This window comes from Barbus barbus, assembly GCF_936440315.1.
Source record: "Barbus barbus genome assembly, chromosome: 49".
Lineage (NCBI taxonomy): Eukaryota > Metazoa > Chordata > Actinopteri > Cypriniformes > Cyprinidae > Barbus > Barbus barbus.
Window position 1 is genome coordinate 1,519,170 of NC_136727.1, and position 23,358 is coordinate 1,542,527.

The 23,358-nt window shown below is 39.3% G+C and overlaps 2 protein-coding genes and 1 long non-coding RNA gene across 3 annotated transcripts in view; 1 reads left to right on the top strand and 2 right to left on the bottom strand.

Moving 5' to 3' along the window:
- LOC306867820 overlaps window positions 1-20,436 on the top strand; it is a 307,945-nt gene extending 287,509 nt beyond the window's left edge. Inside the window, exon 3 of the long non-coding RNA XR_013784063.1 lies at window positions 20,101-20,436. This is a non-coding gene — a long non-coding RNA (uncharacterized lncRNA). The remainder of the gene's footprint in view (window positions 1-20,100) is intronic.
- On the bottom strand, window positions 5,013-12,261 carry LOC306867809 (uncharacterized protein). The gene is made up of 2 exons (XM_079413701.1): window positions 11,212-12,261; window positions 5,013-7,067 (listed from the first exon to the last, which is right to left on the bottom strand). Exons 1-2 carry the CDS (start codon window positions 12,086-12,088, stop codon window positions 5,140-5,142), a joined length of 2,805 nt encoding a protein of 934 aa, XP_079269827.1. The 5' UTR covers window positions 12,089-12,261; the 3' UTR covers window positions 5,013-5,139.
- LOC306867812 (GTPase IMAP family member 8-like) lies at window positions 12,040-22,361 on the bottom strand. The gene is made up of 4 exons (XM_079413706.1): window positions 22,312-22,361; window positions 16,264-16,959; window positions 13,467-14,099; window positions 12,040-13,250 (listed from the first exon to the last, which is right to left on the bottom strand). The coding sequence occupies exons 1-4, from the start codon at window positions 22,325-22,327 to the stop codon at window positions 12,094-12,096; spliced, it is 2,502 nt and encodes an 833-aa protein (XP_079269832.1). The 5' UTR covers window positions 22,328-22,361; the 3' UTR covers window positions 12,040-12,093.
- Between the last annotated feature and the right edge of the window lie 997 nt (window positions 22,362-23,358).

The following is a 23,358-nucleotide window of genomic DNA, read 5'->3' on the forward strand; positions in this document are numbered from 1 at the left end:
GCTTAACATATTTACATTATTCTTATGCTTGGCTTCCCAGATAACAACAGACTCTGAGCCAATTCTGGCTTCATTCTGGCTTTTTTTGTTTTTTTTTGTCTTGTTTGCAGATGTTTTTTTTCATTTATTTATTTTATGTACGATAGATTCTTACAATTAAAAATCAGGCTTGTGTATTTATGTTATCAATTACTACTTGCTTTGGTCAGAAATGGAAATAACTTGAAATGTTAAAAAACCAGCCCGATCTCACGGCAATTCGTACATATTTTACGAGGTGGCTAATTCGTACGACCTCACTCGTACAAATTCATACGATTTTTGCTTAATCGTACGTATTTTACGAGTTGCCAATTCGTATGAATTTGTACGAATGACCTACACCTAACCCCGCCCCTAAACCTACACCTAACCCCGCCCCTAGACCTACACATAACCCCGCCCCTAGACCTACCCGTCACTGGGGTTTAGACAAATCGTACGAGTGAGGTCGTAAAATACGTACTAATTGCCGTGAGATAGCGTTGTAAAAAACTCATAACGCCAAGGCACTCGAAAATATAGTGTAAAATAAAAAAGCTTTGTTCTCACATTGCTTTACATTGTAAACAACTCACAAATCATCACACTGCAGTTCCACAACTACTGAAGAACTTTGTTCTCGCCACCGGACTCGTGTGTATCAACAGGGGGTTTGTGCATGTACTGCATCAAAACGTTCAGAACCTTGTGTAGCCCCTACTTTCAAGTTCACATTTATGACATTTGACCTCATAATGTATCTATTTAATTTATTTCAGACCTGGAGATGGAGAAACATGTCAAAAATGGAAAAATCGATGTCAAGTCACAGACTGAAAGTATCTCTTTACTGAAAAGAAGAGACAAGAAAAGTTTCACCTGCGTTCAGTGTGGAAAGAGTTTAACAAGCAAGAAGAGTCTCAAGATTCACATGAGGATCCACACTGGAGAGAAACCGTTCACGTGTGATCAGTGCGGGAAGAGATTCAGACAACAAGGACACCTTAAGGACCACATGAACGTCCACAGTGTAGAGAAGCCGCACCCATGTGATCAGTGCGGGAAGTGTTTTGCATACAAACAGAGTCTCAAGGTTCACATGAAGATCCACACTGGAGAGAAACCGTACACATGTGATCAGTGCGGGAAGCGTTTCAGACAATCATCACACCTTAAGGACCACATGAACAGCCACAGTGTAGAGGAGCTGCATACATGTGATCAATGCAACAAAACATTTCTGTGGGCTTCAGGCCTGAAGAAGCACATGAAAGTTCATTCAAAGGAGAAACCACATTCATATATTTTATGTGGAAGCAGTTCAGAAGGCTGCCAATGGGCATTAACAGAGGCCAGAGACCCTGAAGACGGATGCATAGATGAGATAGAGGAGATAATACTGTGGTAGAAAGTCTTAAATACTGAAGTAGGGGTGGGGTTTACATGAATATATACCGAATATATCTTTCTGATTGTCTTCAGAAAACTTTTTTTTCATCTTACTTCCCTATAATACATATTAAAGTGTATTTATAAGTGCAAGCACTGCTTTGTTTACAGCGGTAACCAAAAAACCGCTTTATCGCTGCCGTTCCATAAGCGCCACCTGCTGGCAGAGAGTGAAATTGTTATCATTCAGCCCGTCTGATGTTTTTGTTTTGTGCAAATGTAGTTTAATTTCACTAAGCTGAAGTCAGGCCGTTCAGTTTTTGCTTCAGATTTTGAAATTGAATGCATCATCTTTGTTTGGATCGTTATTGAGATGCAATGGTTGCCTCTATATTTAATTAGCTACAGAGAGTTCTGCCTGTAATAGAGCAAATAAACCATGTTAATGTACTCATATTTTCATTCTACCTTGCCTTTTGCTTAAAAAATATTATAAATATAAAACAGCAATCAGATTCAGCCCCTTTGCTTGCACATTTGTTGGTTTTAGTTTTAGCAGGTGCTTTTTGAAGCTGGGAGCACCAGTGCTACAAAGTTAAAGACTTTTAACAGCTCAGAAGCTGGAGAGAAACCTTTCAAGTATTCATGCGGTAAGACATTAATTTAGTTAGGAAATCTAAAACCACAAGAAAGGGAACCATATCAGTCACAATAATATAATCTTCAGATGCCCCATCCTCACTAAACGTAAAACAATAAGGCATTGAGCAATAAAACCTTGAGTATAAATCTGTCCTAATCAGCCATAACAAGCAGCAGGAAAACGAAACATCATCTAGTTTTCTCCGTGAATCAAGTTCATCTTAAAGTTCAGGAGTTTCATGATTCAAATCAACTCATAAAGGATTGTTTTGTATAGTTACATTTTCTCAAAGTAACTGTTTTTTACATGTACAAAGCCGTTCTTGGTCCGGAAGCTAAGAGGATGTAATATTTCTAAGATCGTCTTTTGCGGTTTGTACTTTGATATTAACACCTTTTAACCCTGTTATTTATTTATTTTTAATCTCAGATTAGGTAAAGTCGAGTCTGGCCTACATTATAAGCATTCTTGGTATATATTCAGTATGTGGTATGATTTTGCCGGAATCAAAATTAAAGCGAATATCATTTATTATCTTAATAAGTGCTGTCTCTGTGCTGTGATGCGCTTGGAAACCAGATTGAAAATTGTCCAGGTATCCATTTGAGTTTAAGTAGTTGTTCAGCTGATTAAAATCTATCTTTTTAATAATCTTACTGTCATGAGTCCAGGTCCTGCAGTTCTTCCTGTCGCCACCGGAGGTCGCCATCTCCCTAAACTCCACTCAGCTGTCACAAACCACACACACCTGCCACATCTTTCAACTATTACACTCATTACACCCGCAGCTGTTCCCCATTGCCACAGACTATATAGTCTCCCCTCTCCCACCACTCTGCCTGGTTGCATTAATTGTTATTTTGTGTATATGCTTGGTAAAGGTATTTTGTTTCTAGTGTTTTCTCTGGTCTGGGATACACGCACTGTGTTGCCGTCTCGTATCCCAGTCCGTTACTGCTTTGTTTTTTGTGCCCTGTTGGCCTTTTTGTTTTGAAATTAAAGCGCGCCTTACCTGACCTCGTCTTTTCCACGGCACCCTCGCAGCGTTCCGTGACACTTCCCCATGAAGGAAGATTTGATATGGGTCTTTAGTTCCTCAACATGGTGTTATCAAGATTGTGCTTTTTCAGAAGGGGCTTAACAACTGCAGTTTTCAGGGAGTTTGGAAAAGTCCCAGAAAGAAGTGAGGCGTTCACAACTTCGTTAAGCACACTTTTGAAAAAAAAAAAATGTTAGAAGTGAGTCAAGATAGCAGGTTGACGATTTAAGATGCTATACTATTTCTTCCAAAATGTTGCTATCAATTGCTTCGAATTGTTTTTTTGAAGTTGTTGTGTTTGATATACCGAATTAAAGGACTCATAAATAGATCATTATCGACATAAATATAACCTTTCAGCTGGGTTGATGTTGGCAGAAGTCATCCGTCCTTTTGCCCCGGTGCTCGTCCTGCCTCAGTCTAGCTCGGGCCTCTTGGGGTTCTATCAGGTTCTGATAACTGGTTATTATTTATTAATCACTCAGAGACTTGTTTAAAAAGGTTAACAAATCACCAATATAATGGTTTCGTTTTATTAAAAACAATAACTCATAAGCAGATAACAAAAATAACAGCGAGTAAAATCTTGACCACGTACACCCATTGTTCCAGTATTTTATAGCCTTCCATATCATCTGCAATAATCACATAACAAAACCCTCCCATCACTTCCCCCCTTCTCCCCCTGCCTGTGTTTGCCTTCCCTGCTCGTGCAGGCAAGAAGAGTAACCTGTGCTACAGAAGCCACACAAGGCAGGGTTAGAAGTCCAACAGAAAAAATGATAACACCTTCAGACAGCAAGCATGCAGATTGCTACTTTAAGCATTTCTTGTTTACACTTGTCTGAACCACTACATCACACCCCTAGTCTTTAACACTTTAAGTCTCGGTCTCAGCTAGAAATTACACTTTGCAAACGAAATGCATCTCCTAGTTTCGACCGCTCTCTCACAAAACAAACAAAATAACCACAAAGCAACCAGTACTCGTGCTCTTAAATATACAGCACATACTTTTTCTATCATTATCTAACGATTTCACATAAATTATCTGCATGTAGTCTTGTTAATTTGTAGCACTTACCAAGTTACTCTGCCAGATAGTTACAGCTTCAAACATTCCAGACAAATATTTCAGTTAAGAAATACAGGCATTTTATGAGGAAATGAAAGCCATTACGCATATAAACTTAATTTATAGATGTCTATTTCATTTATCTATTAGTTTTATTAGCTGTCCCTTTCATGCATCACATGCTTCATACAGTAAGCATCTCATTTCAAAAGACAAAGCATTATTGTTTGTTACCATGGCAACCGCTTGGTCTTCAGCATCCCACACCGCTTCTTGCAGGACAAACACTTAACATGGCTTGAAGTACAAAGACAGATTGAATCAAATTCAGTACATAACTTAATGATCATGCATACTGTATATACAGGCATTCAGGTGGACCCAAAATATGAATGCAACGCAAAACAGCAGCAGCATTTAATATAACGGTTTCTATAAGAAAACGCTTAACATGCAACTTTAGGTGTTGTGCTCAAATTCTGGGTTCTTATGCTTGATCAATAATACTGTATCCTGAATTAGTCATTGTACTGTAAGGCACATTGTGCATTTTTCAAGTTCACATGTCCTGCAAGAAGCGGTGTGGGATGCTGAAGACCAAGCGGTTGCCGTGGTAACGAACAATGATGCTTTGGTTAGCGAGAGGAGATTGGGCTACTGTATAAACATTGTGGGCTTATGCATGTGATGCATGAAAGCTTTTATACTAATATATATATATATATATATATATATATATATATAAATAATAAAATGAATTAGTTTTCTGGATTTTGATACCACGTTCCCAGCACTCTATGACCGACAGGTGTGTAAGTGATTAAATTCTGCAAGACAGTGAGGAGCAGAAGTAAACACAAATACAGTAGATCACTTACGCTAGAGAGAAAGAGAAATAAAGAAAAACCCTTCACATTTACTACAAAAGACCAGTGCCAGTTATTTGTATGATCAGTAATGTTTAGAAATGATTCACATGACATGGCATCCTTTATTTTGTAGCTCCATTTCTAACCTTTTCACTTTGTTCTCTTTACCTTCTAGCTCCTTTCTTAACCTTTCCGCTTCAGTCAGTTGTTTTTGAAACGCTTTCAATTTTGCCTTGAGCTCCTGAACATGCTGATCTTTTCTCTCTCTGAAATCATCGAGTTCTTCTCTTTGTTTTCTGGCTTCATCTTCATGTTTCTTCTTCATTTTCTCTGTTTCCTCTTCATGTTTCTGTTTCATTTCATCACACTCTTTTTCTTCTCTGTCTATTCTTTCTCTCTCCTGTCTTTCTCTTCTCTTGATCTCCTCCTCTTGCTCTTTTTTCAGATCTTCTATCGTTTTCTCCAATCTCTTTCTCCTCTCCACTCGTCTCTCTTCATCCTCTCGTTTTCTTTTCTGCCTCTCCTCTTTTCTCTCTCGCTCCCGCTGATCATAATATATTTTCATTTCTTTTCTCTTCTCTTCATATTCTCTCTGCTCCTCTTTTCTGTCTGTTTTCTTTTTTTCTCTCTCCTCCTTTATCATCTGTTCTTTTTCTTCTCTCTCTCTTTCATATTTCTCTCTCTTGTTCTCTAGTTCTTCTTGTTTTTCTCTCAGCTGTTCCTTGTGTTTCTCTTTTCTCTCTCTTTCCTCTTCCTCTCGTTCTCTCATCTGTCGTTTCTTCTCTTCCTCCCATTCTCTCTGCTGTCGTTTAGTTTCCTCTTGAGTCTCTTTGTCACTTTCAGCCTCTTTTATTTTCCTCTTCCATTCTTCTCTCTCTTTCTCTTCTTGTTTCTTCCTCATTTGTTCCTCTGAATCTCTCTTTTTTAAATCCTCTTCCTGTTTTTTTCTTAACTCTGCCATGATGTGTTGATGATCATTTTTCATCTTTTCTTGATTTTGTTCATATTCTCCCTCTCTTTTTTGATGATCTTTTTCTCTTTCTTTTAGCTGTCTTTCATACTGTATTCTCTGATCTTCATTCTCTCTCTTCATCGCCTCAATGTTTTTATCATAATCAGCTCTTTGCTGTTTCTCCTCTTCTGATCGTTTCTGATCCTCCGTCTCTTGTTTCTCCAGCTCTGATTTTTCTTTCTCCTCAAACTCTCTCCTGAGTTTTTCCTCTTGTTCTCTGAAGTTCTTCTTCGTTCTCTCTATTTCCTCATCTGCCCTTTGTTTATTCTCTTCCAGTCTCTTTCTCATGCTTTTGATTTCCATGTCATATTTGGCTTTTAATTCTTCAACTTGAGCAAGATTTTGTCTTTTATTCTTTTCTATCATTTCCATTCTCTGTCCAATGGAGATCGCTGCCTCCTCAAACATCTCATTAGTAAAACATCGGCCCTGATTACATTTCATCACCTTTTTTATCATATCTAACAGAAGAGTAACTTGCATCTGATCTCGTGTTTCTGTGTTGTTAAAAGACAGGAATCTGTTTCCACAATTCCTGATCAGTTTCTTAAGTTCATCATTTTTACTTTTCTCTACATACATTTTTATGTTTTGCCCTTTCAGATCATCTCCTCCAGTGAAGAGCACAATGCAGAAATCTGTTGCTTTTGGGCCAAAGATCATCTTGATCATTTCCAAAGTGTCTTTCTCCTCTTGAGTGATTTTTGCTACACTCAGCACAATAATAAACGCATGTGGTCCAGGTGCTGAAAGTGAAATACATTTCATTATTTCTTCCTGCACTTGTTCATTTGTCAGTGTCGTGTCAAAGAGTCCTGGAGTATCAATAACAGCTACTGATCGACCATCAACTTCACCAAGTCCCTTCTGACAAACAGTGGTCACCGACTGTGAACTGTCCTCATAATGAAACTCATTATTTCCAAGGATAGTGTTTCCTGTGGCTGACTTTCCACTTCCTGTCCTCCCAAACAGCAAGATTCGCAAACATCCTGCGTCTGATGTTGACTCTTCATCATCTGAAAATGACAATAATAGAGTTTGCAGATTATTAACAACTGATTAATTTGACCCTGAGCAAAAAGTGTTCAACTCAAACCTAAAAGTTCATTTATGGCTGTATGATATTACAGTACTGGAAAAATACCAGTATATACAGGTCCTTTTCAAAAAATTAGCATATTGTGATAAAGTTCATTATTTTCTGTAATGTACTGATAAACATTAGACTTTCATATATTTTAGATTCATTACAACACAACTGAAGTCGTTCAAGCCTTTTATTGTTTTAATATTGATGATTTTGGCATACAGCTCATGAAAACCCAAAATTCCTATCTCAAAAAATTAGCATATTTCATCCGACCAATAAAAGAAAAGTGTTTTTAATACAAAAAAAAAGTCAACCTTCAAATAATTATGTTCAGTTATGCACTCAATACTTGGTCGGGAATCCTTTTGCAGAAATGACTGCTTCAATGCGGCGTGGCATGGAGGCAATCAGCCTGTGGCACTGCTGAGGTGTTATGGAGGCCCAGGATGCTTCGATAGCGGCCTTAAGCTCATCCAGAGTGTTGGGTCTTGCGTCTCTCAACTTTCTCTTCACAATATCCCACAGATTCTCTATGGGGTTCAGGTCAGGAGAGTTGGCAGGCCAATTGAGCACAGTAATACCATGGTCAGTAAACCATTTACCAGTGGTTTTGGCACTGTGAGCAGGTGCCAGGTCGTGCTGAAAAATGAAATCTTCATCTCCATAAAGCTTTTCAGCAGATGGAAGCATGAAGTGCTCCAAAATCTCCTGATAGCTAGCTGCATTGACCCTGCCCTTGATAAAACACAGTGGACCAACACCAGCAGCTGACATGGCACCCCAGACCATCACTGACTGTGGGTACTTGACACTGGACTTCAGGCATTTTGGCATTTCCCTCTCCCCAGTCTTCCTCCAGACTCTGGCACCTTGATTTCCGAATGACATGCAAAATTTGCTTTCATCCGGAAAAAGTACTTTGGACCACTGAGCAACAGTCCAGTGCTGCTTCTCTGTGGCCCAGGTCAGGCGCTTCTGCCGCTGTTTCTGGTTCAAAAGTGGCTTGACCTGGGGAATGCGGCAGCTGTAGCCCATTTCCTGCACACGCCTGTACACGGTGGCTCTGGATGTTTCTACTCCAGACTCAGTCCACTGCTTCCGCAGGTCCCCCAAGGTCAGGAATCGGTCCTGCCACACTTTTTCCTTCCCACAGACTTCCCACTGAGGTGCCTTGATACAGCACTCTGGGAACAGCCTATTCGTTCAGAAAGTTCTTTCTGTGTCTTACCCTCTTGCTTGAGGGTGTCAATGATGGCCTTCTGGACAGCAGTCAGGTCGGCAGTCTTACCCATGATTGCGGTTTTGAGTAATGAACCAGGCTGGGAGTTTTTAAAAGCCTCAGGAATCTTTTGCAGGTGTTTAGAGTTAATTAGTTGATTCAGATGATTAGGTTAATAGCTCGTTTAGAGAACCTTTTCATGATATGCTAATTTTTTGAGATAGGAATTTTGGGTTTTCATGAGCTGAATGCCAAAATCATCAATATTAAAACAATAAAAGGCTTGAACTACTTCAGTTGTGTTGTAATGAATCTAAAATATATGAAAGTCTAATGTTTATCAGTACATTACAGAAAATAATGAACTTTATCACAATATGCTAATTTTTTGAAAAGGACCTGTATATATATTTCTTTCTCTCAGAACATGCAACACAACTCCTTGTTCAGGCTCTTGTTCTGTCCAGACTTCACTATTGCAATGCTCTCTTGGCAGGTCTTCCAGCCAATTCTATTAAACCTCTACAATTAATCCAAAATGCCGCTGCAAGATTAATCTTTAATTAGCCAAAATGAACGCACGTCACGCCTCTGTTCATCAATTTACACTGGCTACCAATAGCTGCTCGCATTAAATTCAAGGCATTAATGTTTGCCTACAGAACCACCTCTGGCTCTGCACCCCTTTACCTAAATTCAGGAAAATTAATTCAATTTTCTTCAAGTTAACGACGCATTATTGTACCATCCCAAACGCACAAAGACACTTTCACTGACTTTTTCATTAACTGTTCCCATCTGGTGGAATGACCTGCCCAACTCAATCCGAGCAGCTGTCTGAATCGCCCTCATACCAGTTATCATGCAGTGCTTCAAGAGGCTGGCCCTACACCACCTGAAGACCTGCCTCCCCTCCACCTTCGATGCACATCAATGTAGAGAGCTAACAGATCGACTGAGGATGCAATAGCCATAGCTCTCCATTATCCGCTGAGCCATCTGGAAGATCAGTAGAGCTATGTGAGGATGCTTTTTATCGATTACAGCTCACACCATCATACCGGACATCCTCTTCAGCAAACTCACAGATCTGGGCTTCCCCTCAAGCTCCTGCACTTGGATCAGAAACTTCCTGACTGACCACCCCCAGACTGTTAAGCTTAGTCCCCATATCTCCTCCACCCGCACGCTCAGAACTGGCTCCCCTCAGGGGTGTGTGCTGAGCCCAATTCTGTACTCTCACTACACGCATGACTGCCACCCAGCCCATCACCAGAACATCATCATATTCACCAATGATACTACAGTGGTGGGCCTAATCTCAAATGGGGATGAGGCTGCCTATAGAGATGAGATCCTGAGATCAGAATGGTGTTCAGCCAACAACATGACACTCATGACACCACTAAAACAAAGGAAATCATCCTTTGGAGACATAATGGAGACTTTTGAAGGCACAGGGCAGACCCCACTCCTCTCTACATCAATGGAGACTGCGTAGAGAGGGTTCAGACATTCAAATTCCTCGGCACCATCATATGGTCAGCCAACACCACAGCAGTCATCAAGAAGGAACAACAGCGCCCTCACTTCCTGAAAGTGCTGAAGAAGAATAACTTGAAGGAGAAGCTGCTGGAGACCTTCTATCACTCTGCAATGGAGAGCCTGCTGACATAAGGTATCAGCTATACTGAGGCAGAGAAAAAAGGAATAGCGCGGGTTATTAACACTGCATAGAGGATCATCAGCTGTTCTCTTCCCTCTCTGAAGGACCTTTACAACTCCAGCTGCCTCAGCAGAGCTCAGAACATTGAAAAAGACCACTCTCACCCTGGTTCCCACCTGTTCAACCTGCTGCCCTCCGGCAGACGCTACAGGTGCATCAAATCACGGACAAACAGACTCAAGGACAGATTCTTCCCCAGAGCTATAATCACACTAAAGAACAGTTTACATTTAAAAAAAACCTACAGTACTCCGACAACAAAAAGTGCGTACGTCTGCCGTCTGCTCAGACCCTGACGTGAAGCTAAGCACTTTTCCACATCAAAGACCGTCTTTATAAATATGAGCGCTGGCTAATATCAAATCTGTGCGTACACACACTTTATAAATGAGGCCCAAGAAGTATACTTTGGGCTTAAAATAACCTGGGTCTGTGTTTACAAAACATTTTAAGGCTAAAAGTAGCTCATAACTTTCAGCAGGGATAAAATGGCTGTTGCTGGCTATCTGCCTCGGAACATAAACATTTTAGAACCACTTTGTATTTATTTGCACACGTATGTTTTTACACGCATCTATTTTTGGTTTTGGAGGTTATCCCAACTCCAAATTTCCTATTGATTATATCTTTGTTTTCATTAACGAGTTGGGCAAGAAGCTGTTCTTGTGTCCAGTTTTGTTTTCTTTTGCATTTGCATGTATTACTATCAGCCTTGATTATTCTACTCTGTTAATTAAAAGGCTGTTTATATGCATAACCGCTAATTGTTTATGAGAAGCACACATGTAAGAGGCTGACAGTTAGCTGAACATATTCTTGTTTAATTAGTGACACTTAACCAGGCATTTTAAAATCTTTATTTGAATGTGGCAACATAAATGCTTGTTTGACAAAGATTGGCTGCCACCTGACAAAAGCAATGCATTCTGGTTAGAAAATTTGTCCAACTTTGAATGGCACTGCAGTTGCTCAAAATTGGCTGCGAGAGCCTTGATGACGACACAATTTATTCTCAACAAAATAGCAACCACACAAACTACTGAAAAATAAATGTATTTTTTACACCCAAATATTTAATTTTCCTGCAAGTTAATTTCAAAATTGGTTGGTTATTGTTTGACTTACAGTTTGTGTGCTGAGCCTCAGGAGTTCCCGTACAAAGTTCATTAAATCTACGCTTTTCTTTCTCCTCTTCTTCTCTTCTTTGTCTTTCCTGTTGTTTCTGTTTCTCCCATTCCTCTTGTTCTCTCTTCAGCCCCTCTCGTATCTTTCTGTCTTGTTCCTCTCTTTCTTTAATGTCTCTTTTGTATTGTTCTTCTTTTCTCTTTTGTTCTTCCTCCATCATCTTTTTCATTTTCTCTTTTTCTTCCTTGTGTTGGAGCTGAAGTTCTTCTTTCTGTCGCTCTGTTCTTTCTATTTCGCGTTTAAGTTTCTCATTATAATCATCTGATGATTCCTGTTCTTTCTTTCTCCTTCTCTCCTCTTCTTCTCTTTTTTGTCTTTCCTTTTGCTTCCATTCCTCTTGTTCTCTTTTCATCTCTGTTTTATATTGTTGTTCTTTCTCCCTAAATTCATCTTCTCTTCTCTTTTTCTCTTTATCATGATTCTGTCTTTCTTCCTCTATCATCGTCTTCATTCTCTCCTTCTCTTGTTTAAGTTTCTGATTATATTCATCTGACATTGCCTGTTCTTTCTTTCTCAATTTTTCTTCCTCTTCTTCTCTTCTTTGTATCTCTGCATTATATTTTTCTTCTCTTTTTATATATTCTTCTATCCTCTGTTGTTCTTCCTTAATCATCTTCTTCATTCTCTCTTTCTCGTCATCATGTTGGAGCTGAAGTTCTTCTTTCTCTTGCTGTGTTCTTTCTCTTTCTTGTTTGATTTTCTCATAATATTCATCCGATGTTTCCTTTTCTATTTTTCTCCTTCTCTTCTCCTCTTCTTCCACGTTTTGTCTTGCTTCTTGTTTCTGTCTCTCCCATTCCTTGTGTTCACTTTTCATCTCTCTTATATATTGTTCTTCTCTCTCTCTCTAAATTCATCTTCTCTTTGCTTTTTCTCTTTATCATAAATCTGTCTTTCTTCATTCATCTTCATCTTCATTTGTTCTATCTCTTCTTCTTGTTTGGACCGAAGATAATCTTTCTCTCTTTCCATTCTTTCTTCCTCTTGTTTAAATTTCTGATAATATTCATCTCCCGTCGCCTGTTCTTTCTTTCTCCATTTCTCGTCCTCTTCTTCTCTTCTTTGTTTTTCCTGTTGTTTCTGTTTCTCCCATTCCTCTCGTTCTCTCTTCAGCTCCTCTCGTATCCTTTTCTCTTGTTCCTCTCTTTCTTTAATGTCTCTTTTATATTGTTCTTCTCTCTCTCTAAATTCTTCTTCTCTTTTCTTTCTCTCTTTCTCATGGTTCTGTCTTTCTTCCTCCATCTTCATTTTCATCCTCTGTTTCTCTTCTTCATGTTTCTTCATCAGTTCTTCTTTTTCTCTGTTCACCTGCTCCACTTTCTCCATCAGTATCTTCTTTTGTTGTTCTTGTATTTCTCTCTCCATCTCTCTGAACATCTTACATGAGTAGTAACTCTCTCCGTTTTCTTTCACCATGTTGTCTATCTTCTGCAGTAGATCCGTCGCCTGTGTTCGGTCTCCAGTCTCTTTATTATTGAACACATGATATCTGTTTCCACACAATTCAATCAGCTGATTCAAAGCAAATCCAGGTTTTCCCAAACACTGTTCTATGGTTTTGTCATTCAGATCATCTCCTCTGGTGAAGAGCACCATGGTGTACTTTAAAGAGTTTTTACCAAACGTCTCTTGGATGATCTTTACTGATGTTTTCTCTTCTTGGGTGAATCGTTGTCCTAAATTGAGCACGAGAATGAACACATGTGGTCCAGGCAGGATCATGGAGATGCAGTTAGTGATTTCTCTCTGGATCTCTTCATTACTGAGTTCAGTATCAAACAGTCCTGGAGTATCGATCACAGTAATGTGTCTGCCGTTGACTTCAGCTGTCTCTCTATGACACTCTTTAGTAACAGACTCTTGAGATGTTTCAGCTTTAAACATGACTTTTGCTAAGATGGTGTTTCCAGTTGAACTCTTCCCAACTCCAGTTTTTCCCAGCAGCACAATCCTCAGTTCATCTTCTCTTTCCCTTGAATCTAAAGATGGATCAATCATTAAAAACAAAATATTGAATTTCAAGTGAAGACTGTCAATTCATCAGATATATTGTGTATAATTTATACTGATACTTTGCTGGTCATATTATTTCTTCTGAACTCTGCATATAATGTTATTGTTTTAGCTCACAAATCTGTGTAGACTTTAGAAATCATGGAAACTGTTTAAATCAATACAGATTTTCTGATTATTACCTTGTGACTGAAACCATGTCTCTAATGAATGGATTCTTGTCTTCATTTCTTCAAATTTCTGCAGTTTTTCCATCTGTGCCTCCATCAGTGTCTCTTTGGAGAAACAAACACCACTATTTTCTTCAACCATCTGCTCCAGTTTCTCCATCAACACAGGTACTTGTGCATTATGGCCAATTAAAAGATGTCGTCCTCCAAAACTCTGAATGACAGAGAGCATTTCTTCATTTAGTTCTGCTGTCTGATGCTCTGGATTCTGCTTTATGAGGATCATGATGTGTTTGTTGATTCTTGAGCTGAATATCTTCTGGATCTTCTCCATTTCTCCTCTGTCTTCATTATTAAGTGGAGCATCAGGAATGATGAAGATGAAAGCATGAACTCCAGGATGACAGAGAGACACACAGCGGTGAGTCTGACGCATCACTTCCTCCTCTGAGAGCTGAGTGTTGAACAGAGCTGGAAGCTCCACCAGACTGATCAGACGTCCATCAAGCTCCACGTCTCTCCTCACACACTCTGAGCTGAGCTCTGATCTTCTCTCGCTCTGGTTCAGGATCAGGTTTGAGATGAAGGATTTTAATCCTCTGTTACTCCCACACACAACCAGATTCAGCTTCACACCCTCTGGATCTGTGTCAAATAAATAAACTAGAAATTAACAATGCGGTTTTAAATTAAATGTTAGATTAAGTCTGCATTCACCTCATGTTAAAATTACTGTAATCATGACTGTGCTGGAATTTACAAGTTTCCCACTAAAAACCTCATGTCTTTGCTGAATATGAACTCATGTGGAAACACTGAAGAGAAAGCTCTGACATCTTCAATTTGATCATTGTAAAGTCATATAAAACAGACAAACAGTCATAAATCCAAGTCACACCAAGTTAAGTACACACCTACGAGTCAATCTCAGTCAGTTGAGTTCATTAAAAACAAAAGCGCTGATCTTAATGGCTCGATTGTATGTTCTTCTTATCAAGGCGAGGAACCGGGGTCTGAGCCACAGAGATAGTGTACGAAGCCCACGGCGCGTCACTTTTATTTGCCTTTGAGGATTGGATCTTGGATGAAATCCTCTGGCTTTCAGCCACAACTGAAACGGTCTCATGTGCAACCGCCCCAGAGGAATCACCGTGGATGCTGAAGCCATGTAACCTAACATCTTTTGGTACTGACGAACAGTGCAATCTTGGCCTAGCCTGACTTTGCTCATGGTCTGCCGAACGGTCTCGATACGAGCGGGAGATAGTTGTGCCCGCATCGTGATCGAATCCCAAACGATCCTGAGATAAGTCGTTCTCTGGGCAGGAGAAAGAACACTTTTCTTGGTGTTGAGTCTCAACCCTAGAGAAACTAGATGAGCTAACACGATGTCTCTGTGTTGGAGCGCCATCTCTCGCGATTGTGCTAATATTAACCAATCGTTGATGTAATTCAAAATGTGAATGCCCTGGAGTCGTAATGGAGCAAGTGCTGCATCCATGCATTTTGTGTATGTGCGGGGTGACAAGGCTAGGCCGAATGGAAGAACCCGAAATTGGTACGCTTCGCCCCCGAAAGCGAACCTCAGGAATTTCCTGTGTTGTGGCAATATTTCTATGTGAAAATATGCGTGCTTCAGATCGATCGTGACGAACCAATCGTGATGTTGAATTTGCGTCACGACCGTCTCGACGGTTAACATCTTGAACTTGAGCGCTTTGACTGCACGGTTTAAGCCTCGAAGATCCAAGTTTGGACGCACCCCCCCATCCTTTTTTGGAACCAGGAAGTATCTGTTGTAATAGCCCGACTCTCTCTCTGGAAGAGGAACATGTTCTATGGCCTCTTTGCTCAGAAGAGTTAGCAGCTCTTGTGACATTACGTGCATCAGCTCCGGTTTCACGGAAGTGAAAACCACGCCGTTGAAACGCGGAGGACGACGAAAAAATTGGATTCTGTATCCTATCTGCACTGTGCTTAATACCCACGCAGAAATGCCTAGCAGAAGTTTCCACGCTGCCAGACTCTCTGAGAGTGGTATTAATTTTAATACTTCCTTTTGAGGGGATGTTAGATGTTCCGCGTCCGGAATGACAGCCGGAAACAACGGAACATCTAACATTTCGCTGGAAACCGCTGCCCCCCCGAAGCACGCGAGGTGGCGGGGATGGAGTGGTTTTGTGAGGGTAGCGGGAAGGGGCGAAGAGATCTTGAACGCGCCCCATCCCTCGGGGGACTACCCCCACCAGATTGGGTGCCAGACCATCAGGACTTTCGCTTCTTGTTAATAATAGTCCTGAGGTCTGGCTTGGGAGGTTGCTGAGCGCGGCGAGCCTGTCCCCAGTCTCTACGAGGGGGAGCACGCTCCGCCACGCTCTGCTTTTTAACCTCCCTAGCTCCCTAGCTCCCTACCTGTAATTTCATTGCTGGTAAAAGAAGTACAGCCATTACTAGACACCTGTCAGTTTGCCTATAAGCAGAATAGGGGTACTGAGGATGCTGCTCTTAGCATTGTTCACCTTGAGTCTAAGCATCTTGAGAATACTATCAGTTGAGGGGCCCTCCCCTAAATTATTTTGTGATTTTGCCCTTTTGAAAAAGTTCACTGGGACAGTTACAATATACAAACATTTTTGAGATACTTTTTACAGATTAGTAAAAATAATAAATAGTAGTCATGCAGTAGTGCTCCTAATTTTTTCCCTGTCATTTCCTGTCTCTAATTCTGCACAGCAACTATTAACGAACACAAAAGTCGCTCATAAGCACATTCTTAGAGGTATTATCCTGAAAAAAGACTTTGACAAACCTCCTCCATCACTTGCTGTTTTTGTGCTCTCATTGAGATCAGAATTCTTCTCCTCTTCATCATCTCCTCTGACTGAAGCTCTAGGTCTGCTCAGATCTTCATCCTCTGATGAATCAACCACTCCACCTCCATCCTCATTCATGTTACAGATGAGGAATTCTTCATGTTTTTCCACGAGTATTTCATCTATTCTCCTGAACAACTCAGAGCGCCATCCTGGGTTTGTTGTATCAAACTGTAGATGTCCTCCTCCACACTCCTTTATTAAATCATGAACAGTGTTATTCTTAGAAGTAAATATTAACTCGTTTGGCTCTTCATCGGTAGTCAGTACTATAGTGTGTTTAATGGCCTGTTTACTGAAGAGTTTCAGCACATATTTCACTCTGTGTCTGTCGTTCTCTCTGAAGTTGTTATACTGCATTATGAGTACGATCACATGAGGTCCTGGAGCAGACTGATACACACACTCTCTCACTGCCTGTATTATCTGTTGGTGTGGGAGATTTTGCTGGAGCAGGTGAGTGTTGATGACTGTGAAGTGTCTCTCCTCCACATCTTCACTGATTGTCACAATTTGCTGCTGTAAATTTGCTGCTGTCTCACTGTGAAATGCTGCTCTACCCAACATAGTGTTTCCCACTTGGCTATTTTCTGATCCATTCTTTCCTATCAGAACAATCCTCAGATCACTCGCTGAAAAAGAGCACAGACAAACATAAACACAAATGTTTTAATGCTTTATGGGGACTTTCTTTAGACATACTGATTTTTACATGAAGTATATATTCTATATTGTAACCCTAAACACAACCCTAACAGAAAACTTTCTGATTTTTACATTCTCCCATAAAAAAAAAAAAATGATGTTTTTTCTCATGGGACAAAAAAAATGTTCCCATAAGGTCCCCACAATATTTACTGATATTATGCTTGTTGGGACATGGGGACATTTGCTCCCTATAATTTAAGGAATACCAGGTTCACATAAACGCACACACTCACACACACACACAAAATGTAATAAAAACACAGCACAAGCTTCACTTTATCTTATTTAAAAAATTCTACAAGATAAATTACAGAACTAGCATACTGGCCCTGCCAGATTTCACACAAGACACAAGTAGTAATGTTGAAATATCACCATTAAAAAGATCTATAAAAGATTAAGACTTAAGAGTTATCACAGGGTTTTCAAAATCTTAGGCCTTAAAAAGTCTTAAATTCGCTGTTCTAGGTCTTAAATAATTTTAAACTGGTCTTAATTTTCCGATGCCCATGTAGCACACTTTAGAATGTTTTGTTGTTGTTGTTGTTGTTTGTTTCCGTGGTGTTGTAGTTCTTTCTTTCACTAGTCCAAAAATAATTTGCTGTATTACGACAAAAAATGAGACCAACATGCAATAGCCAATCAGCTGCCTTTTATTAGCGCGAGTTTCTCTCGGATTGTATCACAGACTTAAAACGGATTTTACTTTTCAACTATGGGAAAGTGCAAGTTTAGCGATACTTGGCTTGAAAAAAATGAATTTAGGGCTTGGTTAAGGCCAGTTGCTAACAACGTATTTGAAGCCTACTGCGTAGTATGCAAGTAAGCGATTAAACTGGGAACATTAGATGTACGGATGCTGGAGTCTCATGCAAAAAGTGAGAAACATCTAACTGTTTTGAAGGGTCTCCAGCAAACGACAGCTATCGGCCAGTTCTGCCAAATATCTGGTGGCTCCACACTGCTTAGGCGACCTTCGTGTTGCTTTTGGATCAGAGCCGATGTTTCCAGACTCTGACATCGCTAAATCATTCAGGTGCGGGATAAAAACTGCCTACATTGCAGTGTTAATTTTGGCAGGCATTTTTGATTTAGTCTTAGTCTTTATCTTGAGACGAAAATGCTTAATAGTCTTAGTCACATTTTAGTCATTTGAGTCTTTCATAGTTTTAGTCTAGTTTTAATCGACAAAAAGTCATTGCATTTTTGTCAACTTTTAGTCATTACTTTTAGTCAAACTGCAGTTACCAACATTTATTTTGGTAGCTATTTTATATGTAGTATTCTAACAAAAATAGTCATCAATTCTTCTCTCTTTAGACCAAATCAATTAAGCTTAGTTATGAGAAATTTGAATCAAGGATTGAATTTGGAAAAACTGGAATAAATTTTCATTTTTTGGTAGAGATATAAATTAAACTCATTTTTCAGATACAGTAGGTTTACTTAAGTATACATTTATTTAACATCTTTTGTTGGTTAACATTTATGACAGATAATTAGGAATGCTGTCCATTTAAGACGGAAGGTATGCATGTAATAGCCTACTGACATACACTCAGTTTTCACCCACCTGTTTAAGCTCACTTAAACCATAACGGACTGTATTTCCGTGAGATACTCTACACGATAGACATGTGGACTGCTGTGTGTGTATTTGAGCACTGAGAACTGATCGCGCGCTGTATGAGAACTGAAGAAGTGGAGCGTGCGCGAGAGAGAGCACTTCTATCAGCACGAGCACGTTTCCGCCTATCGCACCTTCACTGACTTTAAGTTAATCGACAATGTATTGTGACTCCCGGGAAAAACGGGAGTCTTTCTTATGTGCGTTTAAAAACGGGTAGCCATACTAATAAAATTAGGAATCATACCATTTTCATCAGTGGGGTATCACATTACTTTTTTTTTTAGCACGTCACATTTTCGCATATCATGCAACACTGCAATTTATATGTCGTCACTAGGATATGTCATATCAGTGCTACAGGCTGACATTTCTTGTTGAAAGACCATCACCTTCAATTCAACCTTGCTAAGACAGAACTGCTTGTGGTTTCAGCCAACACTTTTAATGGGTAAATAAATCCCATCACTCACTCACACACACACACACACACACACACACTCACTCACTCACTCACTCACACACACACACTCACACACTCACACACACACACACACACACACACTCACACTCACACTCACACACACACACACACACACACTCACACACACACACTCTCACACACACACACACACACACACACACACTCACACACACACACACACACTCACTCACACACACACTCACACACACACACACACACACACACACACACACGTTGTTCCTGTGTATTGTGGGGACTTTCCATAGACTTCTATTGTTTTATACTGACCAAACAATATTTATCCCCTAACCCAGTCCTGCCCCTAAACCTACCTCTTACAGAAAACCTGCTTGCATTGTTACACTTTCAGATAAACATAATTTACTAATTATTTTTCCGTAGACCAGTCCCCACAATGCAGGACATTTGGTCCCCAAAATGAAGCATAAACAAGAACACACACGCTCTGTTAGGCTTTTATTTGTGCACATAACATTGAAACTTGTCTATTGAATGTGTGGTGGCTGCTTCGTCAGACAGAGCTTCTTTCACAGGCCTTTGGCTGCTTTATTTTCAGTAACCACCAGATGGCACAGTTTTCAACACTCTCCAAGCTTTCAGTCCTTTCCCAGAACCGTCAGGGGAAGCCTCAGGGCTTCATAAGTTCCTTATCCCTACTTTTAATGTTATGTCTTATGTGCACAATTAAAAGCCTAACAGTCTGTGTGTCGAATTTCCCCTCAGAATTTATTTACCCATTAAACTGTGGCATTAAATGCCAATATGAATATGAGTAGGCCTACATTTAGCAGACGCTTAAGCGACTTACATTGCATTCAAGTTACAGTTTTTTATTTTTGTTTTTTTTTACATTTTATCAGCTCTTGCTTTTCCTGGGAATCGAACCCAGGACCTCGACGTTGCTAGCGCCATGCTCTACTATTTGAGCTACAGGAAAGCCGTAATACGAATAATGTAAAGTGAATCACGCATGTGATTGGGACAGAAAGTGAGGCTTCATTTATCATCGATCACGTGACTCTGTGAAACCAACTCTGTATCCCAATGTGCAAACTATTCCCATCTTAAATAACCATTTTTACCAGGTTAAATGCTGATTATTAGTAGTCTAACTCAGACCCCTTAATCATAATTCATTTAGGCTAGTGTGCACAGATCCACACTTAAAAAATTTACATGAATTAGTACACCATGCAGGAACTTTTTTTCTTTTCAAAATGCTATGCTTTGGGACACACTTATTCTAATCTCACATAAGCTACTATTTAATGTATGAAAGATCAACGTGCTACTTCTTTTCTCATACATATGGTAGGAAGTGAGATGTAAATGTAACTGACAAGATGATTGATAGACCGGTTTACAGTGACAATGCGCCTCATATACGAAACGAATGTATGACCGAATACCACTTTCCATCCTTCCCCTCCTCGCTGAACTTGATCGATTTCGAAAGCGAAAGTGAAACTGATAAAACAGCGCACATAAGAAAGCAAATTGCACGCTCTAGTGAGCGTCAGCAACTGCACGCGATCACAGATTGCACGCACGCTTCCCACCTGGACCGACAAACTAAGCTTTTTTTTCTTCAGGGCTTTAGCTTTATATGCACAAATAGCAGCATAAACAACAGATCGTGAGGAATCACACATCATCGTATCACACACCTGCAGCGCTTCTGTGAATGGAGAAAAACTGAAATTATAAAAGGAATAAAATAAATAGGGCTACACTAAATATATTTATCTCAATGATCAGATTAACAAAAGAAGAAGAAAAAACACTTTCGTTTTTGTGACACCCTTAATGCATTTTATTTGTTTTCTTTATATCTTTATTTTTTACTGATTGGTGATCACGCAGGTGCCTCACACACACAAATTCAAATAAAGTTGTAATGTTGCAATAGAGGGGCAGTGAAGTCAAACATTTTGAGATCCACTGGTATAAATCAAATTTTTTATTTTTATTTATTTAATTAGTTATGGATTGTATTTTAAGCAGGAAGTATTACATCCAATCACATTAATGATGGTTGTAAATAAATCAGACAATTTAGTGATATCCCGCAGTTGTGGTCTTGAAACAAAATCCAGAGTCCTCTTAGTCTGAGACCAAGACAAGACCAAGACCATCAAAGCATGGTCTTAAGACCGGTCTTGAGTACTACAACACTAATATGTAGACCTTTATTTGACATTTTTCAATGCATTTTACTTCTAAATGTATCCATTAAGTTGCTCAAGAAAGTAGCAAAACATTTAAACAGCCTATATTTATGTTCAAATATAATATTTATGTTTATGTTAAATCTATCCCAGGCATTCCTGCGGGTCAGAACTTTGTTTGGTCAGTGTTGTTTTAGCACGAGCAGTGAGCTGTCACCTGCTCATCTTGTGCAACACTGTTTGCAGCAGCACTGCAGGAAAGCATCGCCAGACCGCGTCCGCGTGACGCTCTAACCCCGTTAACACGGAAAAACTGCGAAGCGAAAACTGACATTTATAGCATGTTTGAAAAGGATATTAAAATATAAAGGCATTTAAAACGTAAAACTATAATAACGTTGGTCTAGATAACCGATGTGTATTGAAAGGTTTTATAGGCTATAGGCATATCGTATATCAATTTGAGATAGCTTTTACAGGTCATTCGTTTCTTCCTGGTGTTCAAAAGTGCAGTGAAATAATCATTTAATAAACTAAACGAAATAAACCATTGCCTACTGTTGGCTAATATTTCATAAATACGGAATAACTCATTGAGGAAACGTTGCTGCATATATGTGTAGCTCTGCTTCCTGAACCTGATGCTGTTTCAACACCATGCCTTGAAATCAAAAGAAAAAAAGAAAAACGATGAAAGTTTAGGCAGCATTTGTGCTCATAGTGATATAAAAAGCCCAAAACCAGAAGACCTAATTCCTCCAGGCTTTTCACAATATATGTATATAAAAATGTATGCAAGATATATATTTACTGTTCTTCCTGATGCTCAATGCCACTTAAATGCAACATAAATGTAAAAGCACAGCGAACAATAATTTCATAAAACATTGCCTACTGTTGGCTAATATTTCATAAAAGCTTCATAAATCATTGAGGAAGCGTTGCTACATATTTTTGTATCTAATTTGATTCCTACCTGAACTTGACGCCATTTCAACACCAACGCCTTGAAATCAAAATCGAAACAAAAAAGCTGAAAGAAGAGAGACAGACCCTCATCAGAGCTCATCAGAGGCTGGAGAGAGAGAAAAAAAATATTTATTTGAGTGAATTAAGAATGAAACTTTGTAAGAATAAACTGATGTATTCCAGGGTTGGGTTTGAATAACGATAGATCTTAGCACTTAAGAGCGTTTTCTGAGTCATTTTACGAACGTTCCTTATTGTTTCACATGCGTTTTGCTTTAAGTGCTACTTAGGAGTCGCTATCCGTTGAAATGTGCATTTATAGAATGGCTCGTAGCTGCAGTACATGCTCGTTCATTGAGATGTTAACCTAATGCTGCGTTCCAGACAGCTTGGATATAATACTATAATATAATATAATATAATAATCTTAATATGTAAAAAAAAAAAAAAAAAAATATATATATATATATATATATAAAAATACAATATTAATACACTATTATAAATAATAATATATGTATATATAGCCTATATATATATATATTATTGTATATAATATCTGTAGAGACATTATTTGGTTTTTGTGCACGTCAGCAAGCCATTGACATATTTGTATCCCTATTTCCCCCAGTCTTTGAAGCATATTTCCTACATTACTTCTTTTATTTATTTATTTTTTGTTCAGTCATTTAATTTAGATGTGTTTTGTTGTTGTTATTTTTTTTTTTTTTTTTTGTTATCTGCCCTTTTTAACCCTTTCAGTTGTGAGTTTAAAATATTCTAGCGGTGCCCCAGGGTGAGTTTTTTAAGCGTTATTTTAGAACGTTGCCCCTTACTGTTTCCATGGCGACGCGTCATGATTGTCATGTGACACACCGCGGCCACAATACCTAGATAGCAAAATGTGTCATCCTTGCTCCATTTCTGGTCCAGTTCTGGCTGGGTCCCCGGCCCAAAGCTGGCCCACATAGTTAAAACGATCTTATTCATTGACGTGGCCCAGATCTGGCAGCACATTGCAATATGACTTGTATTGTTTTATGTAGCCCAGGTC